The 23389-nt window shown below is 43.2% G+C and overlaps 2 protein-coding genes across 2 annotated transcripts in view; one reads left to right on the top strand and one right to left on the bottom strand.

Moving 5' to 3' along the window:
• Positions 1-12319: 12319 nt before the first annotated feature.
• On the top strand, positions 12320-14774 carry LOC135705173 (N-alpha-acetyltransferase 30A-like). Its single transcript, XM_065226760.1, has 2 exons — positions 12320-13481; positions 13557-14774. Exons 1-2 carry the CDS (start codon positions 12663-12665, stop codon positions 13719-13721), a joined length of 984 nt encoding a protein of 327 aa, XP_065082832.1. The 5' UTR covers positions 12320-12662; the 3' UTR covers positions 13722-14774.
• A 6305-nt stretch (positions 14775-21079) lies between these two features.
• LOC135705201 (uncharacterized) overlaps positions 21080-23389 on the bottom strand; it is a 217881-nt gene continuing 215571 nt past the window's right edge. The window contains exon 2 of the mRNA XM_065226810.1: positions 21080-21157. The gene's annotated coding sequence lies outside the window, so the exon portion shown is untranslated. The remainder of the gene's footprint in view (positions 21158-23389) is intronic.

Below are 23389 nucleotides of genomic sequence, written 5' to 3' on the forward strand. Positions count from 1 at the left end.
ACACACATACACACACACACAGACACACACACACACACACGCGCACACACACACACACAAACACACACACACACACACACACACACACACACACACACACACACACACACACACACACACACACACACACACACACACACAGAAACACACACACACACAGAAACACACACACACATACACACACACACACACACACACACACACACACACACACACACACACACACACACACACACACACACACACACACACACACACACACACACACACACACACACACACACACACACACACACACACACACACACAAACACACACACACACACACACACACACACACAGACATGTTCCGATCTCGTCGAGCTGAATCGAATGGTATATGATGGGTTTGATACGTTTTCCGTTAAATCCAGCGTGAATGCCCATATTCACCGGATCTTATTCCGGCCATATCTCCGGAACCAGTTCACCGATTCCAAAACTTGGGACCCCAAGACCTATCATTTGGCACCGAGTTTGTCCAAATCGGTTGAGCGGTTGCTGAGAAACGTGAGCGCACTCATTTCGTTACATACACACACACATACACACATACACACGTACACACGTACACACACACACACACAGACATGTTCCGATCTCGTCGAGCTGAGTCGAATGGTATATGACACTCGGCCCTCCGGGCCTCGGATCGATAGTCGGTTTTTCAAGTGATATCTATACCCTTCTTTGTAAGAAGGGTAAAAAAAAAGTTTGCAAACACTACCTGCGCTAGAGGTGACTGCCGTAGAACTGATTTTTTTTTGCAGTCATTCACTACAGCAAACGACAAAGGGAACTTGACCGAAATGAAAATGTGAAAAAAAATCAAAACGAAACAGAGTGACTAAACGAGAGAGGATTTTTTACGAGAGGGAGCAAATACTGATTTTTCTACCTATTCGTTACGCTGTGCATTTGGAATTATGAATGCGAAAAGTAGCGTGGAGCAACGGATGGTATACGAAGTACCGCACACAAAGGACAGCTTGAAATTGAATGAATGGTTATGTTGACTGCTCATGAAAAAAAGGACAGACAGAAGCCCTGAAATCCCCGGGTGTTGTACCAGGCATGCGGTGAGGCCCTCCGGGGCCCTACCGTGCCACAACATACCGTGAGTGTGCAGGATGTGACCCGAAAGATGGTGAACTATGCCTGATCAGGTTGAAGTCAGGGGAAACCCTGATGGAGGATAACCATCTCAGATAGCGTTGAACGCTGACCATTTGCTCCGACTATCCGAATCTTAATCTGAACCCTAGCGGTCATCAACAAACTATGACTCAGACGTGGGGGTTGCTTCAGTGAACGCGAGACTGCACTATTGGACTGGGATTCCTTGGGAACAGATTGATATTGCACATTTGGGACATTCGATTTCAAGACAGACTGCGAAACATCAGGAAAAGGTTGAGACTTCGAAATTGACTGTGAAACCTCAGAAACAGACTGGGATTCAGCGTTCGAGACATTGGATTTCGAGGTAGACTGGAAAACCGGTTTATCACTATGCAGAAGGGTATGGTGTCTACCCTTGCATTTAGAACACGTATATGACGATGTGCACGAATTACTTAAATGACCCACTTTCAAACAATTAAAACAAGCTTTGATCTCTCTTACCTTGGCTTGGCGTTGCACGACGGTCATCGCTCGGAAGATCTCGCACTTGAAGTTCGGGTGGGCTCCAGCTCCACACACGTCACAGGACTCCTTTCCGGTAACAGCAAAAGCTTTGGTAGAGATGCTCTTCACTTGATTCTTGCTTGGTACAGATGGCTTCGTAACGGGCGGCTTCACGATCGCATCCTCGCACCGCTCCAGGATTGCGCAGCGCTTCTTTAGGAACTCCATCGTGTCCTTGTACGTGGGAATTTGCTTGTGGGGAACGGTTGATTCCCATTCCATCCGGGTCTTGGCATCCAGAGCTGTTGCCAAGAGGTTGACAACGAAACGCTCCGACATACCGTTCATCACTTCCTCCATGAGCTTCAATCCATCGATGTGTCGGGATACTTCGTCGACTAATTCCCGAAGATCCTTGGCACTTGTTCGGTTCATTTTCTTCAGGCTAAGCAGCCCCAGGATGTGTGTGTCTACGATGAGCCGCTTGTTTTCAAAACGTTCTTCCAGCAGCTCCCATGCTCCGGCATAATTATTCTCGTTCAAGGTGCAGACGTCGATGATTCCAGCGGCATTACCAATCAACGCTTTATCAAGGTGGTAAAGTTTGATGGCGTCGGAATCGGTGGATGTTCTCATGACGTCGAGAAACATGGCCTTGAAACGTGGCCAGTTCTCGGGTTTCCCATCGAAGGTGGGAATGGGAGCCTTGAGTGGTTGCTGCTGTACGATGATGCGAGGAATCCCTTCTCGCTGGGACGATGGCATCGGACGAGGTTGCGGCTCGGTCATCGACTGGATTAATGTTTCGACCAACATGCAAGCCTCGTTGTGTTGGTCTTCGAATAGGATGTACGTTTCATCCTGGTCCACTAGTTTTTCGGCGGGAGTCAAAGCGACGATTTGCCGATGAATATCACAATACTCCTGGTAGTGCGTTTCCAAATTGCGTGTGAAGACTTTCAGCTGCACCATACTCAATTGCCTTGCTCCAGATCCAGATGCTTCTTCAACGGCCTTCCGGATCCTCGTCACTTTGGCCTTCGCTTGCCCACGAAGGTGAACAAGAGTCTTCACTTCAGCCATCTTCTCCTTTTCGTTCTTCACAGGTGTGTGTTGAATTGGCATCAAGCACAGCGATCACCTGCACAACGGTAGGCAGGAACGGACAGGAATAAACACGTTCCACCACTTGCGCACGACGTAAAACGTTCGCGTACGTTTTGTTTTGCACACGCGACGACGAACAGGTTCGATTTCACTCGCGACTGTACTTTCGAAGAAAATCGCGGTTTTCCTTTTAGCCAAGCCACAAGAAAATTCTAAAACAAAACTCTGCGAGCTTTTCGTGAGGTAGCAGGAAATCCGATCGGCTGATCACAGCGACGAAAGACAGGAACTTTTCGACAATCGTTAGATTGTCGAAACGCTGTTGCGGTTGCAACAGAAACGGATGGGATCACACGGATCCGGTTCGGCAGGACCAAAAATGTCCGATCACGGACACTGGAGATGGTGTGGCAATCCTCGGCTCGGAGGATTCCAGCTGATTTGGCCAATTCCCCCTGTGGGAATGCCAACAGGAACACAACGAAAAGCTCGACTGATATCCAACTCAACTCATAGCCCTGAAAAGGACTGTTTTGGCTTCGGCTTGTCCAAAGAGGAAAAACGAGAATGAATTAAAACTTTCAACGGCGCTATATTTCGGTGTTTGCTTTACAAAGCTTGTGGACTGTATGATGGCGACGCGCAAAATGCGTCGCTTTAAATATGTTTGGCTTTCTTCTTTTTGATGTTGTATTCATTGATTTCTCCTTCATTCATAACCAATCAGCACTCGCTGCACGCTCGTTGGTTTGTGGTCGGTCGGTCGCTCGTCGCTCGGTCGGTGCTGCTGCTTGCATGCTCGTGCCAAGCCAGCGGCAGCGTAAGGAAATGATCAAAGCTTGTTTTCAGGGTCTTGATACAAATTAAACATGTAGCACATTAGGGTTAGTTTCGGAAACCGATTACCCGCGGTCGCCTCGGGGTTAGTAGAGTTTTAAAGGATTGGGTAAGTGGTTAGGGCGATTACACAAAACAACTACTACTACTACTTCTACAACACATTACGTTCGCTTCAATCGCGAACATACCCTATTCTAGTTGAAATTCTATTACTACACTATGTTTGTTTTGATTCGCTATGAAAGTTTGACAGATAACATCAGGGGTGTGTGGATTCATGCAGAACATGCAGGGGTGAGTGAAATAGCTTGGGACTGCTTGGGACCGTTGTTCTGGTACTGAGTGAGCCAAAAATAATAATGATTTTCTTCGGGACCCAGTGGTCTTATGCCTTGTTCAGACTGGAGAGTTATAACATGTTATAGCGGTTGTCAAATAATTGCAACACAGAAACCACCATCAAGATAGCGCTATAACATGTTATAACTCTGTAGTCTGAACGTACTATTAGAGTTACCTCTATGGTTATAACATGTTATAGCGCTATCTTGATGGTGGTTTCTGTGTTGCAATTATTTGACAACCGTTATAACATGTTATAACTCTCCAGTCTGTACAGCGTTTTATAGTACGTTCAGACTACTGAGCTATAACATGTTATAGCGCTATCTTGATGGTGGTTTCTGTGCTGCAATTAGTTGACAACCGTTATAACATGTTATAACTCTCCAGTCTGGACAGCGTTTTAGAGTTACCTCTATGGTTATAACATGTTATTGTGAAGAGCAAACCATTCACTGGGTAAGTCTCAAGAGTAAAAGTGAGTAGTTTACATTACCGTGTATATTTTGACAAATACATCAGTCTCTACTGTATACTCGACCGTACCATACGTGTTTACTCTATTCTCTTACGTATCACAATCCCTCTTTCCACTTATAGGTTATGGGCCCAGCATAGCCCGAGCCCCGTTCAAAGTGGTTGGACGCACGTCGCGAAACGTTTTCGGTACGATTCAGAAGAAAAAACGAAAAAGTGTTTTTCCTCTCGTCCGTGCGGTAGTTTAGTTGTGATTCGGTCGAGTGATTCTCCGTTGGCTGCTTCCTTTGTGATTGTTTCGGTGTTGAAATGGAGGAAGAAAAGAAAAGGTATCTTTTCGACGGTACCAATTTCAACAATTGGTCCTTCCGGATGGAAGTTCATCTGGAGGAGCTGGACCTCGTCGATAGTATTCGTTTGGATGCCGAGGAGGTGGTCGAATACCAGGTGCTGGCGACCGACAGTGCTGCTGTTAAGCTTGAGAAGGAGAATAAGCTGCAAGAGCGGAAGAAGAAGGACGTAAAATGCAAGTCGGTGCTGGTCCGGAACATAGCGGACTCGCAACTTGAATATATCAAGGGTAAGCGAACCCCGCGGGAGATCTGGACGACGCTTGAGAATACGTTCGCTCGCAAGGGCATCTCCGGGCAGTTTTATTTGATGAAAAAGCTATCAGTGATGAAGTTTGATGAAACTGGATCCCTTCATGCGCACCTGCTACAATTCGAGCGGATGGTGCGGGACTTGGAAGCCGCCGGAATCAAACTGCAGGAGCAGCTAGTGATTTTTCATCTTCTCCAAACGATGCCCAAATCGTACGGGCAGCTCGTCACCGTTTTGGAAACACTGTCACCCGAGCAGTGTACCCTTGACTTTGTCAAAGCTCGTCTACTTAGTGAAAGTGTTAAACGGGAGCACTGTGATGATGCCGAGGGTGCTAGAGGTGGAAGTGATTCGACGGCGTTCGCCGGAAAAAGTGCCAAATCGAAAATAAAGTGTTTCGCGTGCGGGAAACTGGGGCACAAGCGGTCGGAATGCCCCCATCGGCGCGAGTTCGATGCTGCGAAGCCGAAGAAGAAGGAAAAAGCGCACGTCAGTGAAATGGAGGTCACGTTCGTCAGTAGTTGCGTTGACAAAAACGAAAAGTGCGATGACAGTGAGTTTCGATGGATCTTGGATTCGGGTGCGTCAGATCATATGATCTGTTCGAGTGAGTACCTCCGTGACGTGCAGAAGTTGGACGCGTCAGTGTTGATCAGAATTGCGTCTGGTGAAGTTGTTCGAAGCCACCACAAAGGAAAGGTGGACATCGTGGCACGAATCGGGAAACGTCGGTTGAAGTGCGTCGTCGATAACGTGTTGTTCGTTCCGGATTTGAACTATAACCTCTTTTCGATCCGTCGCGTCGGACAGCTTGGAATGGAAGTGATTTTCTCCAAGAACAGTGCGATTATCAAGCGAGATGGTGAGGTTGTGTGTACGGGAAGTCGAACGGATCGGCTTTACGAACTGGACGTTGACGTTAAAAGAGCAGTGAACTCTGAAGTGCTGGTGACGCAGAAGGCAATCGATTGCTCCGAACTGTGGCACAGAAGATTCGGCCACATTGGGAAGAGTGGCTTAGTGAAATTGATCCGGGAAGATATGGTGAAAGGATTGTCGCTGAAGAAGGAAGCTGTAAACAGCGGTGGCGTGTGTCGTCCTTGCATGGAAGGTAAGCAAACCCGCAAACCCTTCCAGGATTCTGTGCTTCCCCGGACCAGTCGGCCTCTCGAGTTGGTGCATAGCGATGTTTGCGGTGCGATGACCCCAACTTCGTGGAATGGTAAGCGCTATTTCGTTACTTTTACGGATGATTACTCTCATTTTTGTGCGGCCTACATCCTGAGCACGAAAGATGAGGTATTCGATTGTTTTAAAACCTATGTAGCCATGGCAGAGGCCTACTTTGATACTAGTGTGAGCCGTCTGCGCTGTGATAATGGCGGGGAATACGTAGGGAAGGCGTTTACTGATTTCTGCCGGTCGAAAGGGATACAAGTGGAGTTCACGGTACCGTATACCCCCCAGCAGAATGGGGTCAGTGAACGATTTAATCGCACTATTCTCGACAAGGCCAGGGCAATGATAGCGGATTCCGGACTGGATCGGAAGATGTGGAACGAGGCGGTGTTAGCGGCCGTCTACCTCACCAACCGCAGTCCCACGACAGCGCTGACAACGAATAGGACACCATACGAGCTTTGGTACGGGCATAAGCCAGACGTATCCAGGATGCGGATTTTCGGGAGCAAAGCGTACAGCCTCATCCCAAAGCAAAAGCGAGGAAAACTAGAGTCTCGGAGCAAGGTCAGCTACTTCGTTGGTTACGGTGGTGGTGGTTACCGTTTGTGGGACGGTAAGCGGATTTTCATCGCTCGTGACGTTGTGGTAGAGGAGTCAGCGTTAGTGCAGCGGGATCCTGGCTGCGAGCCGGTGGTTGCGGTCGATCCTGTTCCGAGTACAAGCCAAGGTCAACTGGTTGGACCATTTTCTTCGAGAAACGTTGCTGATCGTGTGGATTTCGAGCGATATTCGTCGAATTCGGCTGGCGATGCCACATATGGTGAAGATTCAGAGGAGGAAGCGTTCGGCGAAGCAGAAGATAGGTCGTTTACGGAAGATGGTGATGAAGCTGAAGAGGGAAACAACGGCGATGCGGGTCCGCGTCGTAGCGAACGAGTTCGGAAGCCTCCAGCGAAGCTGGACGATTACTTGTGCATTGCCTATGCGCTAAACGCGGAAAGCTACGTCGATAATGTTCCGGAAACCATCGAAGATTTGCGGAAATTGGACGATTGGCCGGAGTGGAAGCAAGCTATTGATGAAGAGCTTCGGTCGCTGGATGAAAACAACACCTGGCAGCTGGTATCCTTGCCACCTGGGCGGAAGCCCATTGACTGCAAGTGGGTTTTTCGGCTCAAACACGGTCCGGATGGATCCGTTCAAAAGCGGAAAGCGCGTTTGGTTGCTAAAGGTTTTACGCAGCGCTATGGGTTTGATTTTTCGGAGACGTATGCGCCAGTTGTTAAAATGTCGACTGTTAGATCGATGCTCGCTCTTGCCAATCAATTCGATCTTGTTGTTCACCAAATGGACGTGACATCCGCCTTCCTCAATGGAGTCCTGACCGAGGAAATCTACATGCGTCAACCCAAAGGATTCGAGGAGGGGGATAAAGTATGCAGACTCAACAAATCCATTTACGGGTTGCGACAGGCGTCCAAGGCGTGGAACGATCGCTTCCATGAATTCATTACACGATGCGGTTTCCGTCGATGCGAAGAGGATAGTTGTCTGTATGTCAGAGTAGGCAAATCTGGTCCAGTATATCTGCTGCTCTATGTGGACGATGTCCTGATCATCGCGAAGAACTTGGACGAAGTCAGGGCCGTGAAGCGATTGCTAAGGATGGAATTCAAAATGCAGGATCTGGGTGAAGCCCAAATGTTTCTGGGCCTGCGAATTGATAGAGATCGAGCGAAGGGTGTAATGAAGCTGAGCCAGCCACAGTACGTTGATGCTGTTCTGAGGCGTTTTGGAATGGAGGCGTGCAGGCCTTCATCAACACCGATAGAGTCGGGCCTGCAGCTGAAGAAAGTGGAAGTGAAACAGGATTTGGGCAAACCGTTTCGGGAACTGATCGGATGCCTAACATATTTGATGGTGACGTCGCGACCAGACATAAGTGCAGCCGTGTCATACTTTAGCCAGTTTCAGTCCAATCCCGGAGAAGAACATTGGAAGCATGCGAAGAGAATTCTTCGCTATTTGCGGGGAACGCCGCAATACGGGTTGCTGTACACCAGAAAGGACCCTGCTGGCCGACAGATTGTGGGATTTGCCGATGCAAATTGGGCAACAGACATAAACGATCGGCATTCTGTTTCCGGATATCTGATTCAGATTTACGGGGCTACAACAGCTTGGAGCACCAGGAAGCAGCGAACGGTGGCGCTTTCCTCGACTGAGGCCGAGTGCTGTGCGCTAACTGAATGCCTCTGCGAAGTCTTGTGGATCAGTAAGCTGTTCGTGGAATTAGACATTCGTGAACGTGAACCTGCGGACATCTTTGAAGACAATCAGTCTACGATTGCCATTGCCGAGTCGGATGGCTCATCCAAGAAGTTGAAGCATACGGAAGTTAAGCTTTATTTCATCAAGGAGTGTGTCCAAGAGGGTAAGGTAAATTTGTGCTACATCCCAACAGCTGAACAACCGGCAGACATTCTCACCAAGGGTCTCTCGCCGATGCCATTTACCAAACATCGAGTCTTCATGGGAGTCGAAGGGTGATTTGTTTGAGGAGGGGTGTGAAGAGCAAACCATTCACTGGGTAAGTCTCAAGAGTAAAAGTGAGTAGTTTACATTACCGTGTATATTTTGACAAATACATCAGTCTCTACTGTATACTCGACCGTACCATACGTGTTTACTCTATTCTCTTACGTATCACAATCCCTCTTTCCACTTATAGTTATAGGGCTAAATGATGGTGGTTTCTGTGTTGCAATTATTTGACATGAAATTCTTGGCCGCAAATTCAATGGAACATCTGGAAGTCGATGTAGGAGTGCACCCGAAAAAAATAACAACAAAAATACAATAAAAAACAATGTAACAATAAGACGAAAATTATTGTCTTAACAATGATTTATATTGTTACGTCTGCAATAAATTTACCTTGATTTATGTTGTACAAAACAGTAAATTTCATGGTAAATGGAAAATTTACAATAAAAAAGGGGGGTTGTTAAGTATCTTAACAATGAAATTTTCGTGATTTCCCCATATAATTTTTTTTTTCAATAACATTATATATTATTGTTATTTTACTGTTGGTTGGCAAATTTATTGATTAAAAAAAAACAGTGTACTTAAGAGTGTATGTGTTGGCTTGACAGATCTACTTTATCGACTTTAAAAATAAATCGAAAAAATAAAACATCGGCCCGGGGAGGGAAGGGGGTGGTAATGTCTGTTACGGGTGAGTCCTTTTTTTACTGGTTATGGATTGAGATTCGATCCGGAACTTGTGAGAAATGGAAACCAATTCCCCTGCACTCGATCTCTCTAGGTCACGTCTCCTTGGTGGTTGAACGTCGTTGATAAGTTAATGCATTCAACTGGAGAGAATCGCCCATGAAAATATGCTTCCACCTGAGAGTTATTTCCTGACATCTTCAAGTGGTGGATTTTTTTATTATTATTGTATGATTATTGACTGCACGGAAAAGGTCTGCATTAAGCGGGATTTAGATGAGGCAGGAGAGTTGAGTTCAACTCAAACCGATCTGGTCGTAGGCGTTAAATTGACTTGGCAACGAATAGAGCCAAACGAACTGTCAAAGCAAGAGCCATACGAGCAGCGCCTATCTTGATTACATTGGCAGTGTTGCTGACCCTCTCATAGTCTGCATGCTTCAATCAGATTTATTTTTATTGTTCGTGAAGTAACCCACAATGAAAACACACCAATATTTAATGTAACAACATTTTTTATTGTAATAGAATTGTTCATTATTGTTCGTGATCGAATCATGTTAACAATAAAATAAATGAAAAATACAATAAAAATCATTGTAACAACATTTTATTATGTACATTCATTGTACAGCTAGGTAGCAGGTTTGCCGTTTTCGGAAGGGTACAACAATAAAACAATAATTTTTATTGTCGACAATAAATATTAATGTTAGAGCATTGTTTCCACTGAAAATTTCACTGTAATTTTTTTTTTCGGGCAGTAACTGCCGGATTTTGTGAATGATTCTGCACTCCTGCGTTGACTTCCAGTCGTTTAACTTATTTTCGCAAACATGTTGCTGTTTTAACACACAAATTTCTGAAGTCAAGTGCGCGAGGTGGAACGAAGGAGAATGACGTAAAGGAGTCCAATTTACTAAAGAGACTGAATTTGGTAATGAGGCGACATCTTATCCCTTTGACAGGTCTTCTGCTCGATTGGAATAACTTTTCCTATATGACTTTGACAGATAATCCATTGTTCCAATTTTAACATGTCGTCTCTTTATAAATTCAGGCTCTTTACAATTTACTAATGTGACCAGTAATTTTGGAATTTCGTTTGATGAATGTTTTAGTAAAACATAATTAGTACTGAAAACTCGGTGTTCTATTTAATACCCCGTTCACATTACAGCCTATATATCACGTAATATAGGCTGTCTTGCAATGAGCACTCATACACAGGGTGCCTTCCATTCATTTTGACTAAAAAAATGTTTTAAGAAATGATGGAATAATAAGACATAATGAAAATATTTTGATTATGTAAACAACCAGAAAAGATTGTTAAGTTTGTGTTTGACACATAATACCTGCCAATTTTGCTACATGAGAGTCGCAATAAGCGATTTTGTAATTTATCTCACCCACTCTTCGCTCTTCACTCTTCGCGAAGAGGCGATCAGAAAAACGCTCATTGTGACTCTGTAAAAGCTAAATTTGCAGGTTTGATGTGTGAAACACAAACTTTACAATTTTTTCTTATTACTTACACATACAAAATATCATCATGATATCCTATTATTCTATAATTTCATAAAACATTTTTTTAGTCAAAATGAATGGAAGGCACCCTGCTCATACATAGGATTTCCAGTGAAAACTAGATGTATGAGTGCTCATTGCAAGACAGCGTATATCACGTGATATACGCTGTAATGTGAACGGGGTATAACTTGGTATAACCATAGAGGTAACCAGGTGTATAACCAGACGCCTTGAAAAAAGTATTAGCGGTCACACATACTTTTTATGCATTCTTATAGGACCTATCTGGTTTGTCTTATGGAATGTATAAGGCTGATGTTTTGGCAAAAATGTATTAGTGAAACACATGAATAAAATAAAATAAAATAATTGATTTTCGTTTCGTGTATTAAACGCTGTCCAGACTGAGCAGTTATAACATGTTATAACGGTTGTCAAATAATTGCAACACAGAAACCACCATCAAGATAGCACTATAACATGTTATAACTCTGTAGTCTGAACGTACTATTAAAACGCTGTCCAGACTGGAGAGTTATAACATGTTATAACGGTTGTCAACTAATTGCAACACAGAAACCACCATCAAGATAGCGCTATAACATGTTATAACTCTGTAGTCTGAACGTAGCATAACTCTCCAGTCTGCACAGTCGTTATAACATGTTATAACGGTTGTCAAAAAATTGCAACACAGAAACCACCATCAAGATAGCTCTATATAGATACATGTTATAACTCTGTACACAGCAAAAAAATTTGTTGAATATTACATCGAAACTGCTGCAACCAGGTCAATCCATCGGTTGTGTAATATCACATTGTACGATGTACATCGATTTTGCGAACAAAATTACATCTATTGATGTAATATTGTATCTGCGTTTTTCTATTACATCATTATTTAATGCATCAGCTTGAATTACGTTGATCGATATAATATTTTTTTTTGCTGTCCCTAGCATAACCATTTCAGTTAAAGTTTAGCAGGGATTATAAACATTTTTTTAACCATTTTCGCTAAGGTCATGGCATGGTTCGCGTTTATGCGGGTTATAACAATAGCAAAAAATATGTTCTATCTCATTTGTAATGCATTTTTATTCGGGAGGTTTCTTTCGAAGTTTCCTGCACCGATCAGATCGAGGATCAGATCTATTTTTTTTCCTATGATATACAAAAGTACTTACGTCGATTCGACAATTTGCTCCATTTGCTCGGCATTCTTTCCCTGAGATGCAGCCTCGGATGCAGCCCTGGTGTCAAAAAAACGCTAATGTCAAACACATGTTCGATTTTGATGCACAACAAACTGTCAAACAACGAAACAGGGAGAGAGCGAGAAGAGTGGCAGAGAGAAAAATTCACACAAAAATCATCCAAAGAATCGTGAAAAACGGGTTATCGAAGGGACTTATTGGACATTTTCGTAAGTTTTTATCTGAACGATATTTCCGTGTCTTGTTTTAGTTTCAATCGCGTGTGCAACGTTTAAAATTACATAATGTGTTGGTGAAATTTTCGGACTTTGTTTGTCTCCAAAATTGCAATTTGCTGTTCCAAAGTGGTGAAAGGGAAAAAATCGGAAGGAAAATTCGGAATTACATTTTCGATCCGGGAAGGAGCGAAAAAAAACAAGCTTGCACTAGTGTAGGTCGTGGGACTTTGACCCGATGGAAGTGAAGACGGAGGAAAATCTAGCTCCACAGGCGAATGGACTCGAAGCGAATGCAACTTCAGCCGCTGGGAAGAGTGGAAAGAAGAAAGCGAAAAGGAAAAATAAGTCTAAAAATACCATCGCAAATGCGAGTCAGGAACAGCAGGAGGAGGAGGAGACGAGAGGCTCGACGGGGAAGCTAAACGGACTTGCGGAAGATTTGCAGGACAAATCAGTTGAGAAAGTTAGTCAGAAGCTAGAGCAGGGCTTAAAGTTGGGCAAAAATGGATTGACTAATGGGACCTTATCAGGTTCGGAAGATCACCAAGCGGCCAAAACGGAAACCGTCGGAGTTACGGGGAAAAAGAAACATAAAAATAGGCAGAAAAATAAGAACCAACCGGTCGTTGTTGGTGGGAGTGACCAAACACCTGCACAAAGTAGCGAAGTTCTCAAGAAGGACGCACCAGAACCGGTAATCACTGTGATTCCGACTAACGAAACACCGCCAGTAATAGCGCCACCAGAGGAACCACCAAAGCCCACGATTACGTACCAAGTGTACGAATCGGAACTGCAGATGCCCTGTATAATGTCACTAATTCAGAAAGATCTATCAGAACCGTACTCAATCTACACGTATCGATACTTCATTCACAACTGGCCCCGGTTATGCTTTCTGGCGTGGCACGAGGAGCGCTGCGTAGGAGCGATCGTATGTAAGCTGGATATTCACCGGCAGAACATCCGCCGAGGCTATATTGCGATGCTGGCCGTCGACAAGGACTACCGGAAGCTCAAAATTGGAACGACGCTGGTGCAGAAGGCGATCCAGGTGAGTCGTTTTCGATTATCCGTCGATGTTCAGAGCGAAGATGTGACTGTTGGTTTTTGCTTCTTTTCCGAACAGGCCATGCTGGAGGACAACGCCGACGAAGTGGTCCTGGAGACGGAAATCACCAATCGACCAGCCCTGCGGCTGTACGAAAACTTGGGCTTCGTACGGGACAAAAGGCTGTTTCACTACTATCTTAACGGGGTGGACGCTTTGCGGCTCAAACTGTGGTTCAGATGAATAATAATATCGCAGTACATAGGCTAGGCAGGCATTTTTGTACGGTGTAAAATATGGTGTGTGTTCGATCCAGACTGTCCGGTGGCGACATTGTTCACTTGTCCGTGGTAGGTAGTCAGTAAGTCGCCGCCGAATAGTGGAACTTTGCCGGTTCCGGTGAAGCAATTTCATAAAACAGAAGGGACCTAGCAAGCAGACCCTTGCAAGGCGATGTAGGGTTTAGGTTAAAAACTAAGTGGTCGTTTGGACACTTTTAGCGCGCAGGTGATACTGTATAAGGTTTGTAATTTATGTAACCGAAACTTTCATAGCAGCATGTATAGGTAAATATGTGTCAACCTACAAGGGATGGTAAATTAAAAGTAATTAATTAAAAATTACGCTTCAGGTACATCGGGGCAAGTCGAACAGCAATCCACAAAAGAACTTTGTTTTAACTTCACTTATCAGAGAGAAAAATGAGAGCATTTTGGCTTAAGTCACTTGCAAGAATGACTCAACATAGGAGTTTTTATTAATTATGTTGGATAGATCCGGTCCACTGAAATGTGCTTTTTTCGACAAGAACTACCTAATAACATTTTCAATATTTTCGAAAGGCGGGAGCGAGAGGTTTCAAATTCAACTTTATGAACCCCTTGTTTCAACTGGCTCCGATGTACATTATTTAGAAGAAAAACTTACTCTAATGGTGGTACGTTTCAAGCAGAGTAACATTTTAATACCAGCCCTGTATAGAATACGGCTGTAGAATGTTGGCTGGCTTCGGATTGATTCAGTTCGCTGCAGGCAACCATTTAACAGATCATCTTCCATGCCGGGCAGGGCTATCAAATTTAATCCTACTTGAAGCATACTGCCACAATCAATGCGCAACTGTTAGTCCAAAACATTGCATACACGTACACGCTCTTCGAACGAAGTAATTGTAACTGTAAATGAGTCTTACTTACGTCTAAAACATAAATCAGTAACTATTATTTATATTAACATAACACACGCGTATATCATTCTGTAAATAAAGTTGATCGTCGACAGGCTGGCGTTCTTCTAGTTTGTGCTTGGCGTCTTTTTTTCGACTTAGATTTTTTCGTTGGTTTTATTGTAAGGGGAAGTTTAGATATCCTTATGAAGATACTTTAAAGGGCTTGTAGGAAATGTACAGATAATATCCGCAGGAAGGGTTGTCGGGACGGTAAGACAGCAAACCGAAGTTTTATAATTGATTATATGGGAATTCAAGAAGATAATCAGAGGATTGGATAAAATCTCTCAAACCTCTTCTAATTTGAACAACAACAAAACAGTAATTTAACAATTTAACCCTCTCCTTCCCATGGTGATAAACAACTTTTCGGTAGTGCTGCAAAATATCAATGTCAATACTTACAAAATGCTGAATTTCACTAGCCATCTGATGTCAGTATCATTAAATGAAATGTTAAATTTTCACACAGTTAGAATATCAATATCATTCGCCTCAGTGTCAGTGCACAAATGACATTGACATTTCTGCCGCAAATTTGTCTTATCGCCAGCTAATCGAGTACCGATATTTAGAAAACTCATCAGTAATATTAAAACAATGCAACGATTATACAAAAAGCTGATTTATTGAGATAAAAGTAAAATTTTCAACTTTTCCCTAGTGATATACACGTGGATAGTAATTTGAAAGTAGTACCAACCGGTGGAAACCAACGATTTTAAATTGGCTCACTCCTTGACTAGCTTGTTGGTCCCAAACAAATCTTTTAACGGACCCTATTCTAGTCGAAATTCTAGTACTACACTATGATTGTTTTGATTCGCTATGAAAGTTTGGCAGATAAAATGAGGGGTTCGTGGATTTTCCTATGTTTCGAGGGGTGTATCGATTAGCTTGGGACCGAAGAGAGTACCAGAGCTGAGCCGAAGAGTTGAGTACGTTTCTTCGGGACCTTCTAGTCTTAGAATTAACTCTATGGTACGACCTCGACCTTTAATCGATTTGCTTGGGACCAATAGGCTAGTCAAGTAGTGAGTCAATTTAAAATCTTTAGTTTCCACCGGTTGGTCGTACCGCCTGATATTATCATAGAGGTAACTCTAAGACCACTGGGTCCCGAAGAAAATCATTATTATTTTTGGCTCACTCAGTACCAGAACAACGGTCCCAAGCAGTCCCAAGCTATTTCACTCACCCCTGCATGTTCTGCATGAATCCACACACCCCTGATGTTATCTGTCAAACTTTCATAGCGAATCAAAACAAACATAGTGTAGTAATAGAATTTCAACTAGAATAGGGTACGTTAATCGTTTGCTTGGGACCAATAGGCTACTAAAGTGGTGAGCCAATTTAAAATCGTTAGTTTCGTATTGATTTTGTTGATATTATGCTTACCAATAATATCAGTGTCGGAAGTGAAATTCAATGCTAGGCCATCATTGCTGACAGCACGCAGCACTGCTGTTCGGTCCGTCTCACGTTTGTAAATCTACCATTAAATAGTCAGTTAAACGCTGTCCAGACTAGAGAGTTATAACAACAATCAATACGAAACTAACGATTTTAAATTGGCTCACCACTTTAGTAGCCTATTGGTCCCAAGCAAGCGATAAACGTACCCTATTCTAGTTGAAATTCTATTACTACACTATGTTTGTTTTGATTCGCTATGAAAGTTTGACAGATAACATCAGGGGTGTGTGGATTCATGCAGAACATGCAGGGGTGAGTGAAATAGCTTGGGACTGCTTGGGACCGTTGTTCTGGTACTGAGTGAGCCAAAAATAATAATGATTTTCTTCGGGACCCAGTGGTCTTAGAGTTACCTCTATGGTTATAACATGTTATAACGGTTGTCAACTAATTGCAACACAGAAACCACCATCAAGATAGCACTATAACATGTTATAACTCTGTAGTCTGAACGTACTATTATAGTACGTTCAGACTACAGAGTTATAACATGTTATAGCGCTATCTTGATGGTGGTTTCTGTGTTGCAATTATTTGACAACCGTTATAACATGTTATAACTCTCCAGTCTGTACAGCGTTTTAGGTTTATTCTGCGCAGCGTATGAGGTAAGGTGACTCGCTGTCACTTTTGATTGCACGAAGACTCACCTCACTCGAGGTGATAATTGTCACTTCACCTCAATGTATGCAAACAACTTTGTTTTAAGGATTCGAACATTTTTGGCTTCATGGAACATCTAGCACTTTTTCCGAAATTAATTTTTGCACCTCAAAACAACCAAAAACCTTCTGGGAAGTAAAGGATTGAAGAAGGCAAAACAATGCAAAGCATCATTTCTACATTATAAATCGAACGGAATGTTCACATTTCAAGATGGGACAACAGCTTAGAAAATAATTTCCAAATTTCAAGTTCCAGAATCTTGGAAAAGTTTCTTATACATATGTCTGAATCTCCTCAATAAATGAGTCATCTCATAGTTTTCTCAGAGCGCTAATCTAACTTTCTCAAGGATCATTTTGGATTCTTTTTTACGTTTTCCCCATAACGCTTAAGGAATCAATAAAAAAACTTGGAGTTTACTCTACAATTCACTTCTTGGAATATTTCTCCATGAAATTCTACGTAGAATTGCCATAGAATTTTGCTCGGAATTTTCGTGGAATTCTCCTGTCATCAGCATTCTCCAAATACCTTCTAAAAATAGCTAGAAATTGTAATTGTAATTGTTCAGTGCATAGGCTGTGCCTTCCGCTAAGAAGGCTTATCTAGGGACCAACCCCCTAGTCTATACACCTACTGTCCTTCCCGTTGCACTCGTCAGCTCGTGCGATACTCTAGACACACATGGGTGGTCGTATCCGGGTCCTCCCCTGGGTAGGCTCGTGTCCGTCCAGGTTCTGGTACATTAACTTATCTATATGCATCATTCCGTCTCGCACGCTGAGCCGGTCAAGTCGCATCGGTCTCGTTGTACGACACTAGTATTTGAGTTTTTGAGTTTTTCCCCACGCGAGGGTTTTTTCTCGCCAAAGTAAGTTGGCATAGTGTTAAGACAACTAGTGCGCGAGTGAGGAAGCCTTTAGTCATACGCCGAGCGCTTTGATTACGGTCCAGCTTTAACTCATCATCATCGCATCATCACATCATCCCATTGAAGCAACAACGAAAGCACGTTAAATTGCCTACCGAGGCGACCGAGGCATACCAGCTACAAGGGTATCGACCCAACAGCCGTTGGGGCGAACAATAGCATCGCACCAGTCATCTGCCGCCTCAGTGCAATAGGTATAACGTGTCGCTTTGTTTTCACCAGTATCGCATCTCCCCGCATGGTCCAATACATATTAGATTAGGTTGGGTCATAATTAGGGTGATCCAAAATTTTGTAAATAGTATATTTCCATAATTTTTTTTTCTTGATTTTTTTTTTCTCGTACTATTTTTAAGTAGAGCATAGTTAGGGTGATCAAAAAAAAAAATTTTTTGCTATATATATTTTTTTTTTCTTTTTCTTGTTTTTTTTTTTTTTTTTCTTTCTTTTGTGTTACTCTTTAGTAGAGTAAAACTATATCATTTTTTTTTTTGTATTTTTTTATTTTTTTTTTTTTTGCATTTTATTTTTTTTTTATTTTTGATACTATTTGAAATTATTGTAATTATTTGTAAAATATTTATTAAAAACACCATTGCGGCGATATTTAACCGCAATGGATGAAAATGATAAAGGCGGGGGATGGTCGCTTTCCATCTCAGACGACGAAACTCTTAATTCCACCTCACACGAAAGTCTCGAGGAAGTTGTGGAAATGGAAACCCTTGACGTTCCATTTGACTCGCTCTCCAGCAAAAATACTGGAGCATATCCCAAGAAAAGGTATCGCCCACACATTCCATTCCACCGGGTTTTCAAACTTGTAATTATGACAAGAACTTTCCGTCACTTCCAGGATCATCTAAAACCCCAGATGTCCCAGTTTTTCGGCCAGAAAATCAGCTGAATAATCAGCAAGAACATGCCCCCATGTTCACGTTTTCTGGTATTGTGGATAGCTTCTTCAGTATATTCAATATCTCTGACTCAACGAGGAGCATTATTAATTTAGTGCTGCCAATGGTGAAAACTCTTTTGAAGCAACTAGCTTCTAGGTGGTCCTTCCTTGCATCGATCATATCCTTTGATGGATAATTCTCCGAATGCGGTCGGGGATATGATCTCTGTTCTTCAGTGGAACTGTAGAAGTCTTATGCCAAAACTTGACACATTTAAATTTTTAGTTAACAATTTACTTTCTGATGCATTTGCCCTTTGTGAAACATGGCTCTCTTCAGACAACGATCTTGCTTTCCACGATTTCAACATTATTCGCCTTGATCGGGCAGATTCGTATGGAGGGGTGCTTCTGGGGATCAACAAGCTCCATTCCTTCTACAGAATCGATCTGCCTTCGGTGACAGGCATTGAAGTTGTTGCCTGTCAGGTTAATATTCGAGGTAAATGCCTCAGTATTGCCTCAGTATATCTTCCACCGCGAACTGCGATTTCTCGTCAAAGTTTCTCGGATATCTGCACGGCTATGCCGGAGCCACGGTTGATCTTGGGAGATTTTAACTCTCACGGTACAGGCTGGGGGGAACTGTACGACGACAACCGCTCAACCTTGATATACGACATGTGCGACTTCTTCAAAATGACAATTCTGAACACCGGGGAAGCAACACGAGTAGCCAAACCTCCAGCAAAAATAAGCAGATTAGACCTCTCACTTTGTTCGAGTTCACTATCATTGGATTGCTCGTGGAAAGTAATTCAAGATCCCTACGGTAGTGACCATTTGCCAATCAAAATTTCTATTACCAATGGTTCATCTTCTACACGCTCGGTCGACATCGCGTACGATCTTACGAAAAACATTGACTGGCGAAAATTCGCGACCTCGGTTCTTGATGCCAGTCAATCGGTTGACGTACTTCCTCCGCTGGACGAGTACTCCTTTCTCGCGCGTGTCATCATCGATTGCGCGCTGCGAGCACAGACGAAACGTATTCCGGGTGTTTCCGTTCGGAAGCGACCTCCCACCCCGTGGTGGGATAAGGAATACACCGACGCGAACAGCGAGAAGTCCACCGCGTTTAAACGCTTCCGCAAACACGGTAAGGTCGAGGATTTCGAGCGGTACACCGACCTCGAGAAAACCTTTAAGGGCTTGACTAAAGCCAAAAAACGCGGTTACTGGCGTCGGTTCGTCGATGGTTTGTCGCGAGAGACTTCCATGAGAACACTCTGGAATGTCGGCAGGAGAATGCGAAACGCGTCATCACCGATTAACGAAGACAAGGAGTACTCGGACAGTTGGATATTCAGCTTCGCGCGGAAAGTTTGCCCGGATTCGGTGTCGGTTCAAACCAACGTTCGTGATCGTCCGTCGGGTAATAACGAAATAGATTCCCCGTTTTCGATGGTGGAATTCTCACTTGCTCTCCTTTCATGTAACAATTCAGCTCCAGGAATGGATAGAATCAAGTTCAACTTGCTTAAAAATCTCCCAGACGTCGCGAAGAGACGCTTGTTGAACTTATTCAATCAATTTCTGGAGCACAACATTGTTCCGGATGACTGGAGGCAAGTAAGAGTTATCGCCATTCGAAAACCCGGTAAACCCGCGTCGGATTATAACTCGTACCGTCCCATCGCGATGTTGTCCTGTATACGGAAATTGTTGGAGAAAATGATTCTTTTTCGTCTAGACAAATGGGTCGAGTCGAATGGTTTACTTTCAGATACGCAATTTGGATTTCGGAGAGGCAAAGGAACGAGCGACTGTCTTGCGTTGCTTTCAACTGAAATTCAACTGGCCTATGCGCAAAAACAGCAAATGGGTTCAGTTTTCTTGGACATTAAGGGGGCTTTTGATTCTGTTTGTATCGATGTCCTTTCGGATAAACTCCACGATAGTGGGCTTTCACCAATTATGAACAACTATTTGAGCAACTTGTTGTCTGAGAAATATATGAGCTTTTCTCATGGAAACTCGACAACTTCACGAATTAGTTACATGGGTCTCCCTCAGGGTTCATGTTTAAGCCCCCTTCTTTATAATTTCTATGTAAAAGACATTGATGGTTGTCTTGATGAAAATTGCTCGCTAAGGCAGCTTGCAGATGACGGCGTTGTGTCCGTTATAGGGCCAAGTGCACCGGACCTGCAAGGACCATTGCAAGATACCTTAGACAATTTGTCTACTTGGGCTATGAAGCTGGGTATCGAATTCTCTCCGGAGAAAACTGAGTTGGTTGTTTTTTCTAGGAAGCATCATCCTGCACAGTTACAGCTTCAACTAAAGGGTAGAACCACAAACGAAGTGACAGACGGAGCGGCTCGAAAACTTTGGTGACTAACCTGCTATTGCAATTTTTCAGTGTACCACATGGCAACACCACTACTACTGGATTGTACCACATGGCAACACTACTATTGGATTGAACTAGCATTTTCACCAAATGTACTAGAATATTTTGGTTCTATCTCTTTCACTCTACTCAAAACTGAAATGCATAAAAAAATGACAAAATGATACGCACTCTTTGCACACTGTCAAAGAATCATTGTACACAAAATCAACTTTGTTCAAATCCAAACAAAAAAACTAACCCATCTGGTGGATGATGGCACAAGCTTCCAAGAAAATTCTATTACAGTGAACCACATTATTTAAATGGATTTCTTCGCCAGTAAGTCGTCTGTCACTTCGTTTGTGGTAGAACAATCACTCAAAGTATATCTTTCAAGTATTTAGGTGTCTGGTTCGATTCCAAAAGCACGTGGGGAAAACATATTGCGTATGTGAAACAAAAATGCCAACAAAGAATCAATTTTCTTCGTACAATTACCGGAACTTGGTGGGGAGCACACCCGGAAGATCTGATCAGGTTATATCGAACAACCATCTTGTCGGTTCTAGAGTACGGTAGCTTCTGCTTTCAATCCGCGGCGAAAACACATATCTTGAAGCTGCAACGGGTTCAATACCGTTGCCTCCGAATCGCGCTTGGCTGTATGCACTCGACGCATACGATGAGCCTCGAAGTACTCGCGGGTGTTCTCCCACTGACAGATCGTTTCGCGGAACTGTCCTTCCGGTTTCTTATCCGTTGTGAAGTAATGAACCCATTGGTAATAGAAAACTTTGAGAAGCTGCTCGACAGAAATCATCAAACAAGATTCATGAGTCTCTATTACGAGTACATGACGCTGGAGATTGGCCCTTCTTCATTCAATTCCTCTCGTGTTTGCCTCCAAGACTTTTATAGTTCCTCTGTAAATTTTGATCTGACCATGTTGCAAGAAATCCGTGGAATACCAGATCACCATCGGTCGATGGTTGTTCCCTTAATTTTTGCAAACAAGTACCACCATGTCAGTAACAATAAGAGTTTTTTCACAGATGGGTCAACTATAAACGTTTCCACTGGATTTGGAGTATTCAACGAATTTCATAGCGCCTCATATCAACTGCAAAAACCCTGTTCCGTATACGTTGCGGAACTAGCAGCCATATTCTACGCAGTAGAGCAAATTGCCTCACTACCATCTGATCACTATTTTATTTTTACAGATAGCCTTAGCTCGTTGGAGGCTATTCGATCAATGAGGCCGATGAAGCACTCCTCGTATTTCCTTACCGAAATCCGAGCAAAATTGAGTACTTTATCTAACTGCTCCTATACTATCACCTTAGTTTGGGTCCCATCTCATTGCTCAATTCCGGGTAATGAGAAAGCGGACTCGCTAGCTAAGGTGGGCGCTATGGAAGGCGATATTTTTGATCGACAAATCGCCTTTGCGGAGTTTTTCTCAATTACCCGTCAGCACGTCCTCACCAACTGGCAACAAAAATGGAATGAGAGTGATCTGGGAAGATGGTTACATTCTATTCTCCCACAGGTGTCGAACAAGCCATGGTTCAAAGGATTGGACATGAGCCGTGACTTTATACGGGTCATATCAAGGCTCATGTCCAATCACTACTCGTTAGACTCGCATTTCTTCCGAATCGGGCTCGCAGGCAGCAATTTGTGCGCTTGTGGTAGTGGCTATCACGATATCGACCACGTGCTTTGGTCATGCACTTTACATTGTGTTGCTAGATCCGAGTTATCCGCATCCCTCAGGGCCCGAGGAAAACAACCTTTGCGGCCCGTTAGAGACATCTTGGCGAGCCGAGATCTCGAATATTTTAATTTAATTTACGTGTTTTTAAAACGGATCGATCTGAGGATTTAGTAGTTAGTGTCATCTTGTGTTCCCCCAAGTTGTTAGCTGCCCATCGGTGTACCCCCATGTTTGTCTTTTTCATCAGTTGGTCGCTTAGTTCGAGATCAAGAGCACATTGCTCTCCAAACCTTGTGTTCTCAATCCCTACCCTGCCATCCATTTGTTAAAATGTGTTACCCCTAACCTCGAGATAGCCGCGAGTAATCGGCCCCCGCTTTACTAACGTTAGTTTTAAGAAACTTTGTAATCTAAACAATGAATATCGGCTCCGCAAAGCTACGGCAAATGAGCCTGGAAAAATAAACGCATTATAAAAAAAAAATCTATATGCATGGTAATTATACTTTTAAAACTCACCTTTTGATTATAATGTCGAAAATGTTGAAACTAAATAAAGGTTAGCGATCCATATAAGGTGTGTGCTGC

Source organism: Ochlerotatus camptorhynchus, unplaced genomic scaffold (genome assembly GCF_037179485.1).
Source record: "Ochlerotatus camptorhynchus isolate MF236.1 unplaced genomic scaffold, CSIRO-AGI_Acam_v1.1 ptg000261l, whole genome shotgun sequence".
Classification (NCBI taxonomy): Eukaryota; Metazoa; Arthropoda; class Insecta; order Diptera; family Culicidae; genus Ochlerotatus; species Ochlerotatus camptorhynchus.